Source organism: Protomyctophum bolini (genome assembly GCF_963924005.1).
Source record: "Protomyctophum bolini genome assembly, chromosome: 12".
Lineage (NCBI taxonomy): Eukaryota > Metazoa > Chordata > Actinopteri > Myctophiformes > Myctophidae > Protomyctophum > Protomyctophum bolini.
In genome coordinates this window covers 36,220,976-36,240,884 of record NC_137873.1, presented here as the reverse complement: position 1 = coordinate 36,240,884, position 19,909 = coordinate 36,220,976, and the positions used below count along the sequence as shown (strand labels likewise).

Sequence of the window (19,909 nt, the reverse complement as noted above, 5' to 3'; positions counted from 1 at the left end):
ACGGCCGTGTGCTTGTGTACCCCGGCCCCTATCCATTAGGGTAGATGGATATGGTGATGAGTGACACGCCATTTTGATGCAGAACAGTGTTGTTTTCGTCGACTAATACTATTTTCACTGGTGAAAACGGAATAAAAACTAAAGCTATGACGACTGAAACTAAGACTGAATATATTGACAATTTCGTCAACAAATACAAACTAGACTAAAATGTTAGTAAGGGACTAGTGGACAAGAGATCCAGTATAAATAAAACACAAGTCATTTTACACATCGGCAAAATAGCCGATCTACAAGCTCACAACGAATCGCAGCGCGACACGTTGTGAGCTTGTAGATCGGCTATTTTCAGCAAGTGTAAAAATCAGCCATCAAGACGGTATCAAGGCCCGACAAAACACATTTTAGTCGACTAAATCAAATGTAGATTTAGTCACACTAAAACATTCCTGGTGACTAAAATAAGACTAAAACTAAATGTTTTAGTTTTATTCCAAAGACTATGACTAAACTAAAATAGAAAATTTGCAGCCAAAAACAACACTGATGCAGAAGCACAAATATTTCGGTGATATTGAAAGTTATTATGGTTGGTGATTGTATGATTAAAGATAGGTGTGCGATACAGCATAATATACTTCAAATAATGTTGCAACCAGTTCAGTTAATGTCATAATACATCCACTAGATGGTGCCCTAGACACATCATATTCAGGTTGCATTGCACCATCAACACAGCAGAACAGTATAGGCTAACTCAGTTTTCATAGTATTAGTGAGTTATCTGTGCGTTATATCATGAGTTTATATCATGAGTTTATATCATGACTTTCACACATTTGAAAGAAAAATAACCCACTTTTCTAATTCTACTGCATTTCCAAGAAGTTGTTACTTGTTATCTGAACTCAACAGTTTCAAAATTGTGGTTGGACACACAGGGCTAGATTTTGAAGGTGCGTTTTACCTATTACAGTAATATGAGCTGGGGGCGTGAGGTATGTCATATTGCAATTTTAAGCATGTTAAGAAGCGCTTTCGACACCCCGTGGAGTGCGCAAAACGGCCTTGAATTAGTCATGGGAGTGTTTAAGGCGTGTTTGAGAGTTACCCAATCAACATGTCCGTACTATTTTCTTTACCAGTCAGCTGATGTCACATACGGAATGCGCACTTTGGGGATCGTTATTATTACATTTCTTCAGGCTGGCACCATAGAAGACATGACATATATGACTTTGTCACATTTGGGTTAATTATTCCTATTGCACTGCATGCTGTCACCTTCATGCCTCAAAATAAGTTGTTTCTATTGAGAAACACCAGTAAAATTATATTTTAATTTAAATTATAATTATATTATATTTGAAATGAGTAATGAGTTGAATGCCTGGTGCGTATGCCCGTGATGCGGTATGGTCCCGTGATGGTATGGTCTTCGCTCGTAGCATTTTATTGAAGAAGACTTGAATCAAGTGTGATACAGCGTATGAAAGCAAACTTCCCAAGGATTATGCATATGTTTTTGTTTTTTTTTAAGGTTGAGAAATGAAAGAATTATGGCCGTTTCTAATCTCAACATTCCCAATAAAATGACGCAATAAAAAGTCGCTGTTGCCATGTCTCAGAGAAACAAGTAAATAGGTCTATAAAAATAATCCCAAAATAAGCGCATATAACAGGGGTCTGTAACCTATTTTAAATGAAGTGCCATGTTTTTATTTTCTAGATATTGAGTCTGCCATATCCAGATTAATTTTAATGACACCACATTAAAATAAAAAACATATTTTGATTGTCCACAAATATAAAGTTCTTACATCTTTTTAAATATTTTCTTGCACATTGTTATAATGATCATTATATATCCGCCTGCAGTCAGAGTTCATAGTTTTAATGAATGAATGTGATGCATTGTGAGCTGGTAGATCTGCTATTTTCAAAATGTAATTACATTTTTGTATTAGCCGTCCTTAGTTGGGCAAATGCATTCATCTGGGGATGCCTGACATGGGAATGTGCTGTGTGAGGATCACTGGTTTAAACAACATTAGGAGAGAAACCTTTAGAAACAAGAAAAGCAACCACAACTACCAATATTTACAAGCAACTTTACAGAAAAAGAAGCCGCTTATAATAAACAGACTTGGCAACACTCCAGCAGCGTCCCAGAGCCGCTCAAGTGTAAAATCAAACAGTGCTTTTATCTGCTTTTGCGTTTATGAGGTGCCTAGACCCACGTCTAATCGTTATGCGCAGGTCAAGGGGCTTAATAGCAAATTGCGCAAAGCGAAAATAATTAACATATGGACACTCCCACAATGCTAAAATATTCAGCAACGTCGTATTCCATATGTGTGTGCGTTCAACACGGGACGATAAGGCTTTCATAATACGATTGTGCGCAGAGCGAGGCCAATTTATGTATTACCACATGGTAAAACGCACCTTCAAAATCCAGCCCACAGGGTCAATTAACTACTTAGTCTAGTATACTGTATGTATATACCGTGCTTCTGTGATGTGACATGTGAGCTTGTAGATTTGCTATGTTCGCCATTGGAACTTTTTTTGAAATATATTTTGTTGAAGATTTCTAGACAATCTATTATTATTATTATTATTATTATTATTATTGTTATTGTTATTTCTTTGCCAAATGTTCACCTATAATGCACGAAAACAGGGACACCAGGTGAAAATAATTTAACTGAACGTGTGCTGGTAGCAAGCACATCTGTGTTGACCATGATTATTATGGTGACAGAAAGACAACAGGTGAACTGGTCACATCTTCTGAAGTCAAACGTTTCAAATGTGCAACATGACAAATGATTAATGTAAGTGATAAGAGCTTACCACATAGGAATATCATCTAGTTTTTGCAGATTTTTGGGCAATTTGATGTGGGGTACGTACTACTACTACTCAACAAATGGGGTTTGTTGAGTAGTATTCAAGTGCATTCAAGTGTTTATTATTAATTATAAACGTATGCATTTATCTTTGTCTCCATTGCATTGTGGGTGCATTTAATATAAACATGTCTGCATTTCATCATTTTCTGATCACCCAGGACGTACAATTAAATCTTTACGGTCTCAAGAGTTAAATTTGTGTTTTAATGTGTACCAATGCACTTTTTATGTGCTCTTTCATTTTTATGCCTAATTCATTTCGATGAGGTATAAATCAGATTTTAGAAGAGCTGCAAGGCGTCGGGCGATGGTGAAAATAATGTAATGACGTCACTGTCTGTGTGTGTGTGTGTGTGTGTGTGTGTGTGTGTGTGTGTGTGTGTGTGTGTGTGTGTGTGTGTGTCTGTCTGTCTGTCTGTGTGTGTGTGTGTGTGTGTGTGTATCAAGCGGCCGGCTTTGGAAATATTGTATAATAAGGAAAATGCAAGTTCATATGAATGGCTTGTACAGTAGTGTTGCCGTGCGGGCCCAGAAAAAACTAGCCATGGTTCATGACTCTCGTATTCATACGAGAGTCATGGCTTAACTGCACCTTGTTTTTGGCGCTAGCTACAATTACAACAAAAACGTATATATAAACGTTCAGATTTCAAATATAAAGTACTCACAATTTGTCCCACGGGTGTTAGTTAGTTGCTGCACCAGCGATTAGAATTGCTGCATCCCGCGTTGTTTAATAAAAAGCATTTTTATCCGAGCTGTTATTTTGTCATTGGCTTTCAACTACGCGCCCCTATCGGTCGGGAGGAGGGTGGCACTCGGTGTGTTCGATATAGGTACGCTGACCGTCCTGCTAATACAGACTAATAGGCGAGTGCGCTCCCGGTGTGCAACTGTGGATTTCCCAAACGTACCCCGTTTGAAAAAAGTAGCCGGGGCGCTCGGATAAAAATGCTTTTTATTAAACAACGCGGGATGCAGCAATTGGAATCGCTGGTGCAGCAACTAACTAACACCCGTGGGACAAATTGTGAGTACTTTATATTTGAAATCCGAATGTTTATATATATACGTTTTTGTTGTAAATGTAGCGAGCGCCAAAAACAGGGTGCAGTTAAGTCATGACTGTCATGATAATTATCATGGCAGTCATGTTTCAGGGAAAAACTATCCTCTATGCAAGTGGATGGGTTTTTGGCTTAACTTTAGTGATTTTATTAGCTTAATAAACGTGGTCATAAATACTTTATGCTTCCAGTCACTACTTTAAAGTCTTCTTTCAATCACCATGGTGGCCTACAGTATATGCTTTTTAGTAAATGATGGTAGGGTGTGCTGCTGCGAGGTGGCGTGGCTACCTTGGGGCTAGACATTTGCCGTCGTAGTGGCTAAATATGGCATTAAATAATTTCTATCGAATATGATAGTTACAATGATATTCAGTTGAGGTGTTTCTTAAGGGTAACTGTTGTCATGTAATCAATTCCCAACAGATCTCCAAACCTGTTGTTCTGGGGAGCGCTGGTTTCAGTCCATTCAACCTCCTCTTGTGTGTCGGCTAGTGAGGCGCACCCTAGGAGACATTTATACTTCAAAGCGCAACAGGGTTCTGACCTATTATATTCATCCTAGAAGGCAGGCGTTTGCCATCTAGCACTACGCGCTGAAAAGCTGTTCTTTTTTTTCTCCTTATAATTTTTATCCCAAGATTTTATAACCCATTTTTCACCCCTGTGTCAATTATCTAATGTGATCCTGGGCTCTACACACCCTCCGCCAACCTGGGGAGAGCAACGGACTTCAACTCATGCTTCCTTCATGCCTGAGTGTCCAAGTAGCTCCTTTACACCTGAAAAGCTGTTCTGTCGAATCCTACTTGCGGCACTATTTTTGTGCCAACAACTTATTTTAGGGCGATAAAGTCAAGTTTTAGACCGCAAACACAGTCTGTGAGGTTAGGGTTAGTGGTAGTGTTTCTGTCCAATATTTCTGTCAGAATTGGACACACTGCAGATTGGACACACCCTCCGAAAACCTACTGACAACATCACTAGGCAAGCACTGGACTGGAATCCACAGGGCAAGAAAAGGGCAAAAAATGAAAAAATTACTCTCATTCAATGTCTTACTTACTGCAAGGCCACCAGCACCGTCAAACCCAGGAACACCCTCCAATCCCTGCAATTCAAATGAAATGTGAACATCGTTCATTCAGTCAAACCTGCACTTAAAGCCTTACAGTACTTTTTCATATTACAAAGAGCTTAAGAGCTGCAGGCCAAGAGTTCAAAACGTTGACTCCCTATATCCGAGTCGAGATTTGGTTTTTGGGTGTTAAGTACAGTATATATATTTTGATGAATGAAACTCTAAATTCTTATCGACATATAATGTTTGCTGAGATAATTCTGCATGTGTGATCACAGATGATATCTCTGCTGTCGGGAAGAAACCACCTAACTCCAAAATGTTCATTTTTCCAGGAAAAATATAAATGTTGTGACTTTAGCAGTGGTGTCATGGTGTTTTTTTTTACTGCTAAAAAAGGTGGTGGAGAGACAGTGTGAAGGGGGAGACAGTTTGACCGTCCAATGGAGTTAAGAGGTTTTGTCCGAAGCGCTTTTTAACAACTTTTCAGTGGTTCAATATTTTTTTCTAAACAACACACAGACGTAAAGGGTGTTCGATAGCACTGATTTATGCAAAAAATTATAATACTCAAAACCCTCAAAAAAAGTTCCTGGATTCCTCCAGACAGCAACGTTACGTGATCCCAATTCTGTTTTTTTTGGTGATAAGCTATGCCCAAATTGCAAATCTGATTCACTCTGTCTCTCTTGGGTTGTAGCTAGTGTTCGCTGCTGTTGCAAGCTCACTTTGTGCAAAAATAATAATACTCAAAAACCAAAAAAATTGAGTTAACTGCTCACTTTTTAACAAGCTCACGTTGTGCACACACACACACACGCTCGCGCTCGCGCGCACACACACACACACACACACACACACACACACACACACACACACACACACACACTTACCTTGTCCCCTTTAATCCCCTCGGGGCCAGGCGATCCCTCTGTGCCCCTGCGGCCCTTCTCTCCCAGATGCCCTTCTCGACCCCTTGGCCCCATCGGCCCCTGGGGGCCCTGCGAGCCTACTTTCCCTGGAGCTCCCTGCAGAGAGGACAGCCCAGGTGTACAGTATATACAGTAGAACACATTACAGTGGTGGTGGGGGGGGGAAAGTACTTCAATCTTTTACTTAACCCATTCTGACCTGAGATCAGATTCTAAAAATGTCTTCTAGATCCTGACAGTTTTCTGAAAAAGCTATGTTTCTATGTCAGTCGTTCTTCGATTTTTCAAAAATAGACAGACCTACAAGCTCGTAGCGCGCCACTCGGTGGCCCGCTATGAGCTTGTAGATCTGCTATTTTTCAATAGCTAAAACATAACATGATGCTAACACCAAAAGGGGTTCCCGCCCAAAATGGGTGTTAAGTAAAAGTATCAATACGACAATGTACAAAATACTCTGTCACAAGTAAAAGTCTGGTAATCAAAATTGACTCGAGTAGAGGTATTTTGAAAATAGCAGATCTTACAAGCTCACAACGCGTCACACCACGACGCGTTGTGAGCTTGTAGATCGGCTATTTTCAAATGGCCAACGTTGCAATAGGGCTGCAGTGGTGTATGTTTTGTCCCAGTGGTGGACAGTACATAACTACGGTAAGTACATTTACTTAAGTACAGGTTTTCAGGTATTTGTACTTTACTTGAGCATTTCCAATTCCCAATACTATATTACTAGTACTCTTTAATCCACTACAATTATTTGACAACTTTAGTTACTTTGTAGATTGTCATTATCATTGCAAAACATGCATTGACCACTTCAGCCCTATACAGTAGATACCTTTCGGCCATTTGAAAATAGCCAATCTACTATTGAATCTACTATTGAATCTGCTATTGTGGATCTACTATTGGATCTGCTATTGTGGATCTGCTATTTAAATGATGAAGAGTTTGGTAACCAAATTGACTCTTACATAATCATTAACTCTTGAGAGTGTAACATGAAACCAAATGGACCCGAAATGGGTCCATTTTGGTTTCAGATTCAATTATTGTTAAACATCTGCATTACTTAATTTACAAGTAGTGGTGTTAGCATTATGTTATGCTTTAGCTATTGAAAAATAGCAGATCTACAAGCTCATACAGTAACGCGCCACCAAGTGACGAGCTTGTAGGTCTGCTATTTTTGAAAAACCGAAGAACGACTGACATTCTTTAGTTTTGGGTCTGAATGTCATCGGACGGTGTTCCCCCCAAACTTCCGTGGCTCAAATGCTGAATAAATAACCGTCCCCTGATATCAAGGACCATTATTTATGACATGATGTCATAAATATGTCACTGTAATGACCATTGCGATTATTCAAGAGTTTGAAAACGACTGTTTTTTTAAATAATTTAAACACAGTTCCTTTTCCTCCTTGCCTGAATTGTACGACTGTTCCTCAACGTGATTGATGGCAGCAGCTATAAAGCTGAACATAACAACGGAAGGACAAAATAAAGAGGGGAGGGGGCCGAGGAAGATGGAAAGGAAGGAAGAAAGGGTCAAAAGGAAGCGAGGAGGGTACAAATGCATCAAGTAAAGACATGCAAAGACACCGTGACATTTTAGTTGATTGAATTATTGACTAAGGCACGGTGGAACGCCGCTTTAGCAGGAGATTTATGCGCCCCCGGCCATTGCAGTATTAAATAAAACAGCCTCGCTGACATGTTTTGTTCTAGGGGAGGGAGACCGTTTGCTGCTCTTCCTGTATGTGTTTCTCACGTAAAATAAAAATAAATAAAACCTCTGGTACAATGAAGTCAATTCTAATCTCATCTAACTCAATTCTCAATGTGTTGTCTCGAGTGCTCACCCCGTAGTCCAGGGGTGGGGAAACTTTAACGATGGAGAGGGCCACTATATTTCCACACTCCCTCCACAGAGCCGCATCGCATATTACTGTCCTAGAGCAGCTATTATTTGAAATTATTATGTTTTGCTATTTTTGAATTGGAATCATCATAATTTTTTTATTTAATTTCAAATGCCTTTAATTATAGTTATGTTATAACTTTAGAAAACAAAATACAAATACATTTATATAGCGCCTTTATCCACATAGATTGTGCATCAATTCACCCATTCATACACCGATGGCGGCGGAAACCATGCAGGGCACCAACCAGCACATCAGGAGCAATTTGGGGTTCAGTGTCTCTTGCTCAAGGACACTTCGACACTAACTCTGGGGGAGCCCGGGTTCGAACAGGCAACCTTGCCGTTACCATCCAGCCACTCTACCCCTGAGCCACCGCCGCCCCATTTTTACATTTTAATACTACTCATTACCGTACTACTTTAGTAATTAAAGCGGGTCATGTTTGCAAATCAATAATATCTCAGTATTCTGATATTAACCCAAGGGCCACATTAAGTGAACGGGCCACCAGTTGCCCATGTATGCTCTAGGGGGCACTGGAACGCTTCTACCAGCTTAAGTGAAAGTTAGGAATAGAAAACATGCTCCACATTATAGTATAAAATAAAGGTTACTGTAACACAGTGGTGGAATTACTAATTACTAAAAATTTGCATTTTTCTTACTCAAGTAAAAGTAACAATAATACAACAATATATAAATACTATACTGTTGCATGTAAAGGTTGTGTGTCTGCAGATCAAACAGGGAGCGTTCGTACCAGTGCACCTTTGGCAGGGAGACATCGGCACTCAGAGCAGTCCCTGCCTCCACACGGGACCTGTGCATCGCCCTGCAGGAACACACACACACACACACACACACACACACACACACACAAGACAAATGATATAATGACTCACAGTCATATCAACATGCTTTATAAATGAGTGGTAAATGGTGCATTTATATAGTGCCTTTATCCAAGGCGCTTTAAATTGATTGTGCGTTACATTCACCCATTCACACACACACACACACACACACACACACACACACACACACACACACACACACACACACACACACACATTCATGGCAGAGAAAACCATGCAAGGCACCAACCAGCACATCAGGAGCAATTAGGGGTTCAGTGTCTTGCTCAAGGACACTTTGACACCAACTCTGGGGGAGCCCGGGTTCGAACTGGCAACCTTGCGGTTCCCATCCGGACACTCTGCCCCTGAGCCACCGCGGCACAAAATCATGTGCGTGCGTGCGTGACAAGTTGAGACAATTTTCAGTACATTATTGCAGTACTGTGTGTATAACTACTGTGTGTATAACTACACAAAATGTAATTAATTATATTTGAGTTCTTATATCATTGTGCGGTGTGCACCCATTTCCCAATACATACCAACTTTTATACACTAAAAGAATATATGTTATAAACTACTTTCAACCTTGCCTTATTTTTAGCATCATTATAGGTGAAATGTTGGTGAAAGGCTTTTTTAAAACCACTGGTATATAACCAACCACCCTCAACATTGATTGCACCCTGAATGCCCCTTTTAGAAGAAGGAGAAGGGATTTATTCTAAGACCATTTCAGTCGACTGAAATGGTCGCAGGACGAGGTTCATATGATTCACACACACAGCTCCTGCTGCAGATTGGACCGGGAGGCACAGACCAGATAAGGTTTAAACCATTCAGGACGCGAACCCCTTTGGTGTTTGAAACATCATGTTATACTTTAGCTATTGAGAAATAGCAGATCTACAAGCTCATAGCGCGGCACCGAGTGAAAATGTGGCGCAGAAATCTTTGAATATATATTCTTTCACGGTGAACATTTTTAACTACATTTTTGCTTCTTGGGAGGTCCCTGGAACAACATATTTTCAGATGGCGGTCGGAGGCCGATTACATATAACTTTAGGGGTCCTTGACATGAAATAAAAACCCCACTGACATAGAAACATAGGTTTTTCATGATTTAGAGGACATTTGTAGAACCAGTTCTCAGGTGTAAATGGGTTAAACCAATGATTAGGCCTATATTCTCATGTCGACAACAGCACATAATGAGCTCTCTGACCTCGAGCAGACGGAGATGAAGGCACCTGTGTGAGTATAACTTATCTCTCCATGCCTTCACAGACACACATTTTGTGTGAATGATGCCTCAACTCCTGGAACTCCGGGAATTCCCTGCATTGCAGCACGTCGTGCACACACACGTGTGGGATAAGTGCTGCAGGAACTGCTCGAACTGTAGGCCATTTTTCACAAACACTGACCAATGTTTTGCTGAAGACGACTAAATATTTGGATGTCTGTGAGTTTACACTGGCGAGAAAGGGAGGGAGGGGGAGTGGGGGGGCGTATTGGGACATCTGCTGATAAAACCGGACCAGCATTCTCATGTGTGTCCTCCCATCTTTCATTACACAACATACCACACAACAATCGGGTAATCCCTCCCATCTTTCATTACACAACATACCACACAACAATCGGGTAATCCCTTAATGGTGCTATAGCCTGACGAGGCCATTGCAAGTGCACTGGATTTGGAAATAGTGAGAACACAGTTAACAGGTGAGAACATTGGCGTAACAGTGCATATTGGACAGCAGCAGGGTCAATGTAAACCAAGAGGCAGCACAAATCCCTGGACACGGCTACTGTTCACATTCTTGTTCGCCACTGCAGACATCAGTCATCCACGTGCATGCCAGGACTTATAGAGGGTATGCGCATGCATAAAGTGAATGGCAAATCGAGTGGCAAAGTGATTTTAACGTCGTTTAATGCAATCATATTGGACTTTTCTGTTTGGATGTATGGGCTGTCAAGGCCAGAAAGTAGTTTTTTGGCACTCAGTGGGCGTTCCCACATAACTTCCTGGTTTGATGACGATGTCACGCGCATACCCTCTATAGTTGTCAATCACGGCATCACGGGATATTAATAAAATCTGAGAATACATTTCTTACCAAGAGTTTTCTTCACCATATGTGTTTGTAAGGGTGTCTGTCTACTGTCTACTAACATCATTAAATCCCACATTGGTTTCTATTCAACCACCCTAGGGGACTTTTTGACAGCTGCTGAAAGTTGGGGTACCATCAACAACCAATATATCTCTGCTGTCGGGAGGAAACCTCATAACTCCAAAATGTTAATTTTTCAGGAAATTAAGAAAACCTTATATATTTTTAAAACAAAGCAATACAGCCTCATCAAAGTTGGTGTTGTAACTTTATATATTGTCAATTACTTCCATGAGAGGTGGTGGAGTTAGTTGCTAACCTTTTGCAGACCTTTTGAGGGTCCAATGGAGTTAAGAGGTTTTGTCCAAAGCACTTTTTACTACTTTCCATTGGTTCAATATTTTCGAAACAACACACAGACGTAAAGGGTGTTCAATAGCACTGATTTATGCTAAAACAAAAATCAAAAACCAAAAGAATTGAGTTATGAGGTTATGAGGCAACGATTATAGCAAAATATTTAATTATACTTTAAGTAGCATGTGACGTGTCAAACTAGAGGGTTTTCATAATTCTGAACCCATTCCAAGCATTAGTTTTGCACGAAAAACACTCCTTGGGCCAAATTCGGCCATAGCCACTTCACATTTGTGATGACGGCTGATAATATTCCCTGACTAGAAGTGGAATTTACCACAGCTTTCCCTATGCAATGAATAGGAACATTGTTATCACTCACTGTGTTCACTAACTGTGTCTTTCTTTTTTACTTAATATATTTTTTATCCCACGATTTTGTAACCCATTTTTCACCCCTGTGCCAATCATCTACTGTGATCCTGGGCTCTACACACCCTCCGCCAACCTGGGGAGAGCAACGGACTTAACTCCAACCTTCATGCCTGAGTGTCCAAGTTGCTCCTTTACACCTGACAGGGGGGAGTTTCCCTGGTTGGACGTAGCTCGTAGCGCGGCACCGAGTGCTGCGCTACGAGCTTGTAGATCTGCTATTTTTCAATAGCTGCCTGGAGTTTAACTTAATGCTTAGAACCGTCATCGTCAGTAGGAGACTGCATACCGAGCACTTCGATTCCTAATCATAATTATTTAAATAATTTATTTTCACATCTGTCACATTCTGTGGAAGGAATGGATAAACAGGATTTTATTTGACCCTTGTATCTCTCTCTCACGCTGTTAAGTGGAAGTAGCAAACATAAGCGCCTACCCAACAGTGTTGATTTCGTCGACTAATACTAAAACGAAAGAATGTTCGTCGACTACCTTTTTTCACTGACGAAAACTAAATGAAAACTAAGATGACTAAAACTAAGACTAAATATACTGACAAATATAAACTAGACTAAAATGTTAGGAAGGGACTATAGTGGACAAGAGATCCACTATAAGTCTTTTTACAATTAGTTGCATGCTGAAAATAGCCGATCTACAAGCTCACAACGCGTTGTGGGCTTGTAGATCTGCTATTGTGTAAAAACAGTCATTATGACGGCATCGCAGAAAATACATTTTGTTCCACTAAATCAACTGTAGATTTAGTCGACTAAAATCTTATGATATTAAGAACATTCCAGGTAAAATGTGACTAAAACTATTCAAGAGACTGACTAAAACTAAAATTTGCTGCCAAAAACAACAGTCTCTCACGCTGTTAAGTGAAAGTAGCAAACGTGAGCGCCTCCCCAAACACACACACACACACACACACACACACACACACACTCGCCTAATCAAAGTGTTTACAGTGATATGACCTGTTGTGTGTGTGAACACCGGACAATGTCCTCACATGACACCTGGGACCAGTGTAGATTTTGACAGCAAATTTTGATTTTAGTTTTAGTCATAGTCTCTGGAATAGTTTCCATTTAGTCACATTTTAGTCACCTGGAATGTTTTAGTGTTTTAGTCGACTAAAATTTATTTTCGCGGGCATGGATGACGTCGTAATGACTGATTTTTACACCTGCTGAAAATAGCCGATCTACAGGCTCACAACGCAGATCGGCTATTTTCAGCATGCAACCATGTGTAAAATGACTTATTTTACTTATACCGGATCTCTTGTCCACTAGTCCCTTCCTGACATTTTAGTCTAGTTTTTATTTGTTGACAAAATTGCAAATATATTTAGTCTTAGTTTTAGCTTAGTTATAATTGTAAAAAGTATAACTATAACTATTTATAAAGTGCTCAAAGCGCTTTACAATGGTTCATTCATTCATACATTGGGAGCAATACATGGAGTTAATATTGTATTTCACCGGCAAAGGGTATAAGTGAAGACATTTTAAAAGCACTCACTGCATTGGCCTGCTGCACAGAGGTGACCAGGACAATGATCCACCTGCAGAAGGAACAAAAGTGAATTCACCTTTTTTATATATAGCACTAAGCATTAAAAAACAAGAAGTTAATCCGAAGTGTTTTCAATTCAAAATAGCATCATGTACTGTAGACCCCATCCAATAGGCTACAGTTAAAACAAACGCAGTACACTTTAAAACACAAACGTTATCTGCCGACTGAGCTGAAGGAAATCGAGAAAAAGTTGCGTTTTTTTTTCAGCATGGAATAAAAATGTTCAATGATGGAGCCAGTGCTGTTTTTGGCAGCAAATGTTGATTTTAGTTTTAGTGGTCTTTTGAATAGTTTTCATTTAGTCTTAGTAACATTTTAGTCACCTGGAATATTTTAGTGTTAGTCTAGTTTTAGTCGACTAAGTATCATGCGACTTTAGTCGACTAAAATGTATTTTGGTGGTCCTTGATGCCGTCGTAATGGCTGATTCTACAAGCTTGAGATTGTAGATCTCAAGCTTAGACGTGAGCTTGTAGATCGGCTATTTTCAGCATGCAACCAAGTGTACAATGACTTACACTGGATCTCTTGTCCACTATAGTCCCTTCCTAACATTTTACTCTAGTTTTTATTTGTTGACGAAATTGTCAATATATTTAGTCTTAGTTTTAGTCATCGTATAGCTTAGTTTCCATGTAGTTTCCAATTTGTTTGCGTCAGTGAAAAAAGGTAGTCGACGAACATTTTTCGTCTTCGTATTAGTCGACACTGGATGGAGCTGGACTTTAATTTATTTCCCTTTAATTGTGAAAGTGTGGGAAAATTACTATATATACTAGTTTCTGCTAGTATGTACCTCTACCCCCTCTATATAACATTTCTGATCTACAGGCTCAGTTAGCTCACAACTGCAATGTGTTGCATAATGTACACCCCCAGAATAGAGCGTCGCAGTCCCGCCCCCTACCATCCCATATGGAAAAAAAAGTAGAAGAAACATATATGTTGTCCTGTTGCCTCCAATAGTAAGTATTTACATTTTTTATGTATGTCATTTACATGTATGTCATGTAAAGTACATACTAGATTTTATATGTGAACTCTTGAAAGTGGCACCTTTCATACAATCCTCATATAAGACAATAAAGTGAATCATGTATGAATCAAGTAAACAACATGTATGTGATCTATGAGGTAAGTAAATGGCAAACTGTATTTTCCTTACATGTTCCATACAATGTTTGTAGTTTTAAATTATATGAGATATATCCTTTCCATATATAAAAAAAATACCATTATAGTATGTATTTTATAGTTTGTAACCATTTAATTTACAAGAAAAGTATGCTTCTTTTATATGATTTTTATAACATTGTTATATGTCAGCCAATACATTATACCTTATAGTTATAAAAAAAACATATGTTTTATCTATGACTATATATAAGTTTTTATATGTGAAGTGTATGATAGGTATAAAAAACATATGCGCTATAGACCCCTGGGAGATGGTTGCTGAGATAGAGCACCACACCTACTATACCATCAACTCCCAATTCTTCCCGCATCACTTGCCGCACCCAAGCTGTGCTACTCATACGCTGAGTTGCCAGTGCCCAGGATCGAACCCACAAACTTGTGGTCTTAAGGCGAGAGCTCTACCGACTGAGCTACCCAGACACATCCTGACATATGTGAAGTGTTTGATATGCTCTCTTTATGTTTTTTGTTTTTTTTAGAAGATTCTTATAAGTTACCATAGCAGTATAAAATAAAATGCATTGGGAGGTACATGGGGGGACAATGGTGGTGACACTGGCTGGGGGGGCACTGGCAGGGGGGGCACTGGTTGGGGGGGCACTGGGGGCTTGTGTCACACTGCAGGGGGGACACTGGCTGGGGAGGACACTGGGGGCTTGTGTCACACTGGGGGGACACTGGCTGGGGAGGACACTGGCTGGGGGGGGGGGGGGGGCATCACACTGGGGGGACACTGGCTGGGGGGCACTGGGTGGGGGGTGTCACACTGGGGGGTCACTGGCTGGGGAGGACACTGGCTGGGGGGGGGGCACTGGGTGGGGGGATCTTAAATAATGTAGGAGTCATAAAATGTAAAAGGGAATACAACTCATTATTTTGTCATCTCATGTTATTTCATTGTAAGATTAGGTTTTGTTTAATTTGGATGTCTCTGTGACATACATGGCCTGTATTGTATGGTTTCTATACAATATCCTATCAGATTTTGGTTTCACTGATGTTTGCCCAACTCTACAAGTTTGACAACACACAATTACTAAGGATTTTGTATGTGGATTTACTGCAGTAATTATTTATAAGTTCATATGTATTTCAATTTATACTAATTTACTAATAATATTGTATGTGGATTTACCGTCACATATAGGTCTTATAAGTTACAAAATTATATAGGTTTCACTTTATAAAAACTTACTATGGCTCTTATATGTGCTTTGACTGTTATATATAGTTCCTATAAATGACAAAATTATATAAGTTTCACTTTACAAAAACTTACTATGGCTCTTATATGTGCTTTGACTGTTTTATATAGTTCCTATAAATGACAAAATGATATAAGTTTCACTTTACAAAAACGTATTATGGCTCTTATATGTGCTTTGACTGTTTTATATAGTTCCTATAAATGACAAAATTATATAAGTTTCACTTTACAAAAAAATACTATGGCTCTTATATGTGCTTTGACTGTTTTATATAGTTCCTATAAATGACAAAATTATATAAGTTTCACTTTACAAAAAAATACTATGGATCTTATATGTGCTTTGACTGTTTTATATAGTTCATATAAATGACAAAATTATATAAGTTTCACTTTACAAAAAAATACTATGGATCTTATATCTGCTTTGACTGTCATATATATTAACTACTACTAAGTTTCATGTAAAACATATACAAATTTAGTAATTTTTTTTCCATATGGGATGGCCCAGGAAATGATTCTCCATTCATTTTCCTCATAGACATTTCAGAAAGTATTTATTTAAAGACGTTTACGCTGCGGACAAAGCCAACTCTTGTCGTGACAAATCATGACAACAAACACAATTTTTCGGGACAAACAAAATAATTAGAAAGTAGAAAAAAACGGCAGGTTACAACACTTTTTTTGTTGTTCTTCTTCCATGTAATTATTTGTTTTGTCCAAAATATTGTGTGTGTTGTCATGATTTGTCACGACTCGAGTTGGCTTCGTACAACGCTTAAAAGGTATTTAAATAAATACTTTTTGAAATGTCTATGGGAAAAATGCATTGTGATTCATTTCCTGGGCCTGGCGTCGTCATGAAAGGGGGCGGGACTGCGACGCTCTATAGGGAACGTCAGGACTCATGCTCATGAGTCTGTGTGTTGGTACTTCAAATCCGGACAAAGTTGAGCATCCTGTTCCTCAAATAACGTCAGTGTCAATGAATCAATAAATTCATATTCTAAGTGGTTACAGCTGAGGTCTGTTGAGTGTACACTGTACACAACTCTGTCTCACTGCACTAGCACAGGGCTTCTCAAAGTTGGGGTCGGGACCACACATGGGGTCGCGGGACACTCACGGTGAGGTCGCAGGATTATTGGATTATTACTGTTGATTTTCGTATTTTCACGTATCACCATGTCTTTAGGAGTAATGATCAATATCGTGCCATGTCTGTTGACTCTCTCTGGATCACTGAAGCAGGGACACAGACATGTAAAGCAACACGGACTGTCATGTGGACATGAAAAAAAACAAAACTGCAGCCTTGCTCCCTTTGTGCCACTAGTAGTCTGGCAGCCAACAGGTAGTCTCGCGTTGCCAGATTGTTGCCTCTCGCAATGTTCAAATGCTTCCGTCATACAGTCTGGACTGGAGCAACGGGAGCTCTATCATGAGTACAATTATAAAGTGGAAGTGGTCAGTGGAGCCTCCTCCGAGTCCCCACTTCCATTTCGTCTTTAAGTAGCCTTGCAGAGCCATGAGGCCCATAGGGGCAGGAGCCGGCTATATCTCCTGTTTCTGTAGCGTGAGGCAGCTTGATGTACAAGTACACCCCCTGGACATGACGCTAGTATATGTCGCATTTCGTCTTTACAGTCGCGCAAATTTATCCCAATATAATTGAAATCATCTAAGCATTATGTAGTTTGCTGCTTAGCAGAAATGGAAATAAAAAAAGAAGTTCTGAAGATATTTTAAAATATATTTTTGTGAATGGAACAGACAAACAGATTACTCGGTGTAGTTCCAGACTCTATATACTAGCATTCAGAGATTGTGGAATAGTTGTCTGGCTAGTGGCTACGCAAGACTAGCCAACAGGCTTATTTTGTTTAACCCATTCTGGGCGGGAACCCCTTTTGGTGTTTTACCCCCTCAGGCCGGAACCCATTTGGGGTTCTGTACAGTATGTATAGTATTCAAAAAATGTATATATATATTTTTTTTTTATGCTGCTACGTATATAAATAATATTTGAAGTTTTTCAGAAAACTCAAGTCAGGCTTTAGAAGGCGTTTTTAGAATCGGCCTCAGCCCTAATTAATTGGCTTAAAATATTATCTATATACAATACATATACATTCGTGAATCCACTTGCTGACCAGCTGTCTTTTTTACGAGGGGATATACGGTATGTAACCATAACAACCTATAGGGCAAGCTATAAGGCAAGATTTTCTAAATTTAATTTTGCATTATGCTTTACGTAGTATGTGACATGTCAAACTAGGGGATTTTCATGATTCTGAATCCATTCCAAGCATTAGTGTCCCCCTTTTATGTAACCCAGGCAAGGAGGAAGAGGGTTCACTTCTTGTCACAATTCTTTCCACTTTGTACTGACGCTTTGCAGGTGTGCGTGCATGCATGCGTGCGTGTGTGTGCGTGCATGATGCATCTGAATCTACTGTAAGTACACATGAGTGTGTGCACGTACAGTATGAAGTGAAAATAAGGAATGCACATAGGCAGCCAGATGTGTTGAATACCTAAGTAAACAGCGAAAGTGTAAGGGATGCACATAGGCAGATGTGTTGAGTAAACATGCAATAAGAATGTTTGTCACCAGGAATTTACTAGAATTTACTAGATTTACCCTGTGAGGGGGACTGTGTATCTGGCTAGCATAACACATCCCTCATAAATGTCTATTATTTTCTAAATACTTCCAGTGTGTACTGTGTAGAACAGTATACACTATACAGCATGTTAACAAAAAGCGTTGAAGGGACTTATAAACAACAATAAATTAGAGGCATCTGTTTCTTTTAGGATGTAAGCTTTTCTCCTCGCATTAGTAATCGCTAGGCCTACTGATAATGAAATACTCTCGCTTCAGGACTAAAAGGCTTTTTGAACTTGAAAGTACATTTGAGGATATCAGGAACTAAGCAATGGTTAGCATTAGACTTATAGAAAGTTAAACTTATGCAGTTCTATCTATGCATAAAGTTCAGAACTCACCCAAGTGTGGACAAAGTCACAAAGCTGATGTTGACTCTCATTGGTCCTCTTTAGAGATGAGTCCTCTCCTCAGTACTGCCCCCTGTGGCAGAAATAAATAGCTGTCTGTCTGTCTGTCTGCCTGTCTGCCTGCTTTCTATAGTGCTAAGGCAACAGCATTGATTTGATATTTTACTTTCAAATAATCTGCATGGGTGGCTGACTGTAACAAACCACTGTGCTATGATTGCAAAAATAACAGTAGCCTATAGTCTGGCCTATTGAACCTAATTGGGACAACAGCAGTGACAAATTGATACAACTGATAGAGAGTCAGTGCACCATGCAGTCTAACTCTGGTCCATAGCTTTAAATGCAACGCATTAGAGCTATGGACCAGAGTATGTACAATATGATACATCAAGTCTATATTAAGAAAGTGAAAGTCTATCATTATTATTATATCAAGTCCATCCATATACATTACATTAGTGTGGAACTGGAGTCTGGAACATATATTGCAGCATGGTCAAAATGTAAAATAACTTACCAGTGAAATGCAGTCAGAGACGCCAATCAAACTTCATGTAGCGTTCTCCAGTCTACAAGTTCAGCGAAAATAAGCGACCCTTTCTCCTGACACCTCTGTTTGCAGTGGACACACACATATGTAGCTGACCTATAGCTGTTGCCTTCCGAAGTTCCGATTGCAAAGATGCATGAAAGATGGGAGCGAGAAGCGGATGAGTTTGCAGTCAAACACCACACGACGACGCGGTACCGCCCCCCCCCCCCAATTATACACGCGCTCTAGACGTCGAACAACTTTATACAAAACGAAAGCAATGGGGTCGACATCATCATCATCACAGCCAGATGTAGAGCAGGACTGGAGGGTGAAGGAGACAGAGACATTACTGTCGGGGTCTGGGTCTGGGAGGATCACAACAACCGCCCCACGTGTTGCTTTCCGCTGAAGTTCCGCCGTGTGTGTGCGTGTGTGTGTGTGTGTGTGTGTGTGTGTGTGCACCGCGTTTGGTGTCCTCTCTCTGTCTGTGCTGTTGAGAACTTGAGACCGGTTCCATCTTCCATAGTCCAGTCAGTGTCACTATGAGAGCATCATGGTGGCTTCCACTGGTCCTGTGTGCTGTTATGCTTATGCTGCTGCAGTGCACTGAAGCAAACAACCATGTAAGTACACACTA

The 19,909-nt window shown here is 39.9% G+C and overlaps 1 protein-coding gene across 1 annotated transcript in view; it reads right to left on the bottom strand.

Moving 5' to 3' along the window:
- LOC308326250 (uncharacterized protein) overlaps window positions 1–18,766 on the bottom strand; it is a gene marked incomplete at its 5' end in the record, with an annotated part of 69,805 nt that extends 51,039 nt beyond the window's left edge. Inside the window, 4 exons of the mRNA XM_080779057.1 lie at window positions 5,960–6,094; window positions 8,693–8,764; window positions 13,241–13,283; window positions 18,726–18,766. Of these exons, the coding sequence (XP_080635183.1) occupies window positions 5,960–6,094; window positions 8,693–8,764; window positions 13,241–13,283; window positions 18,726–18,766 (291 nt within the window). The remainder of the gene's footprint in view (window positions 1–5,959; window positions 6,095–8,692; window positions 8,765–13,240; window positions 13,284–18,725) is intronic.
- Window positions 18,767–19,909: the final 1,143 nt, after the last annotated feature.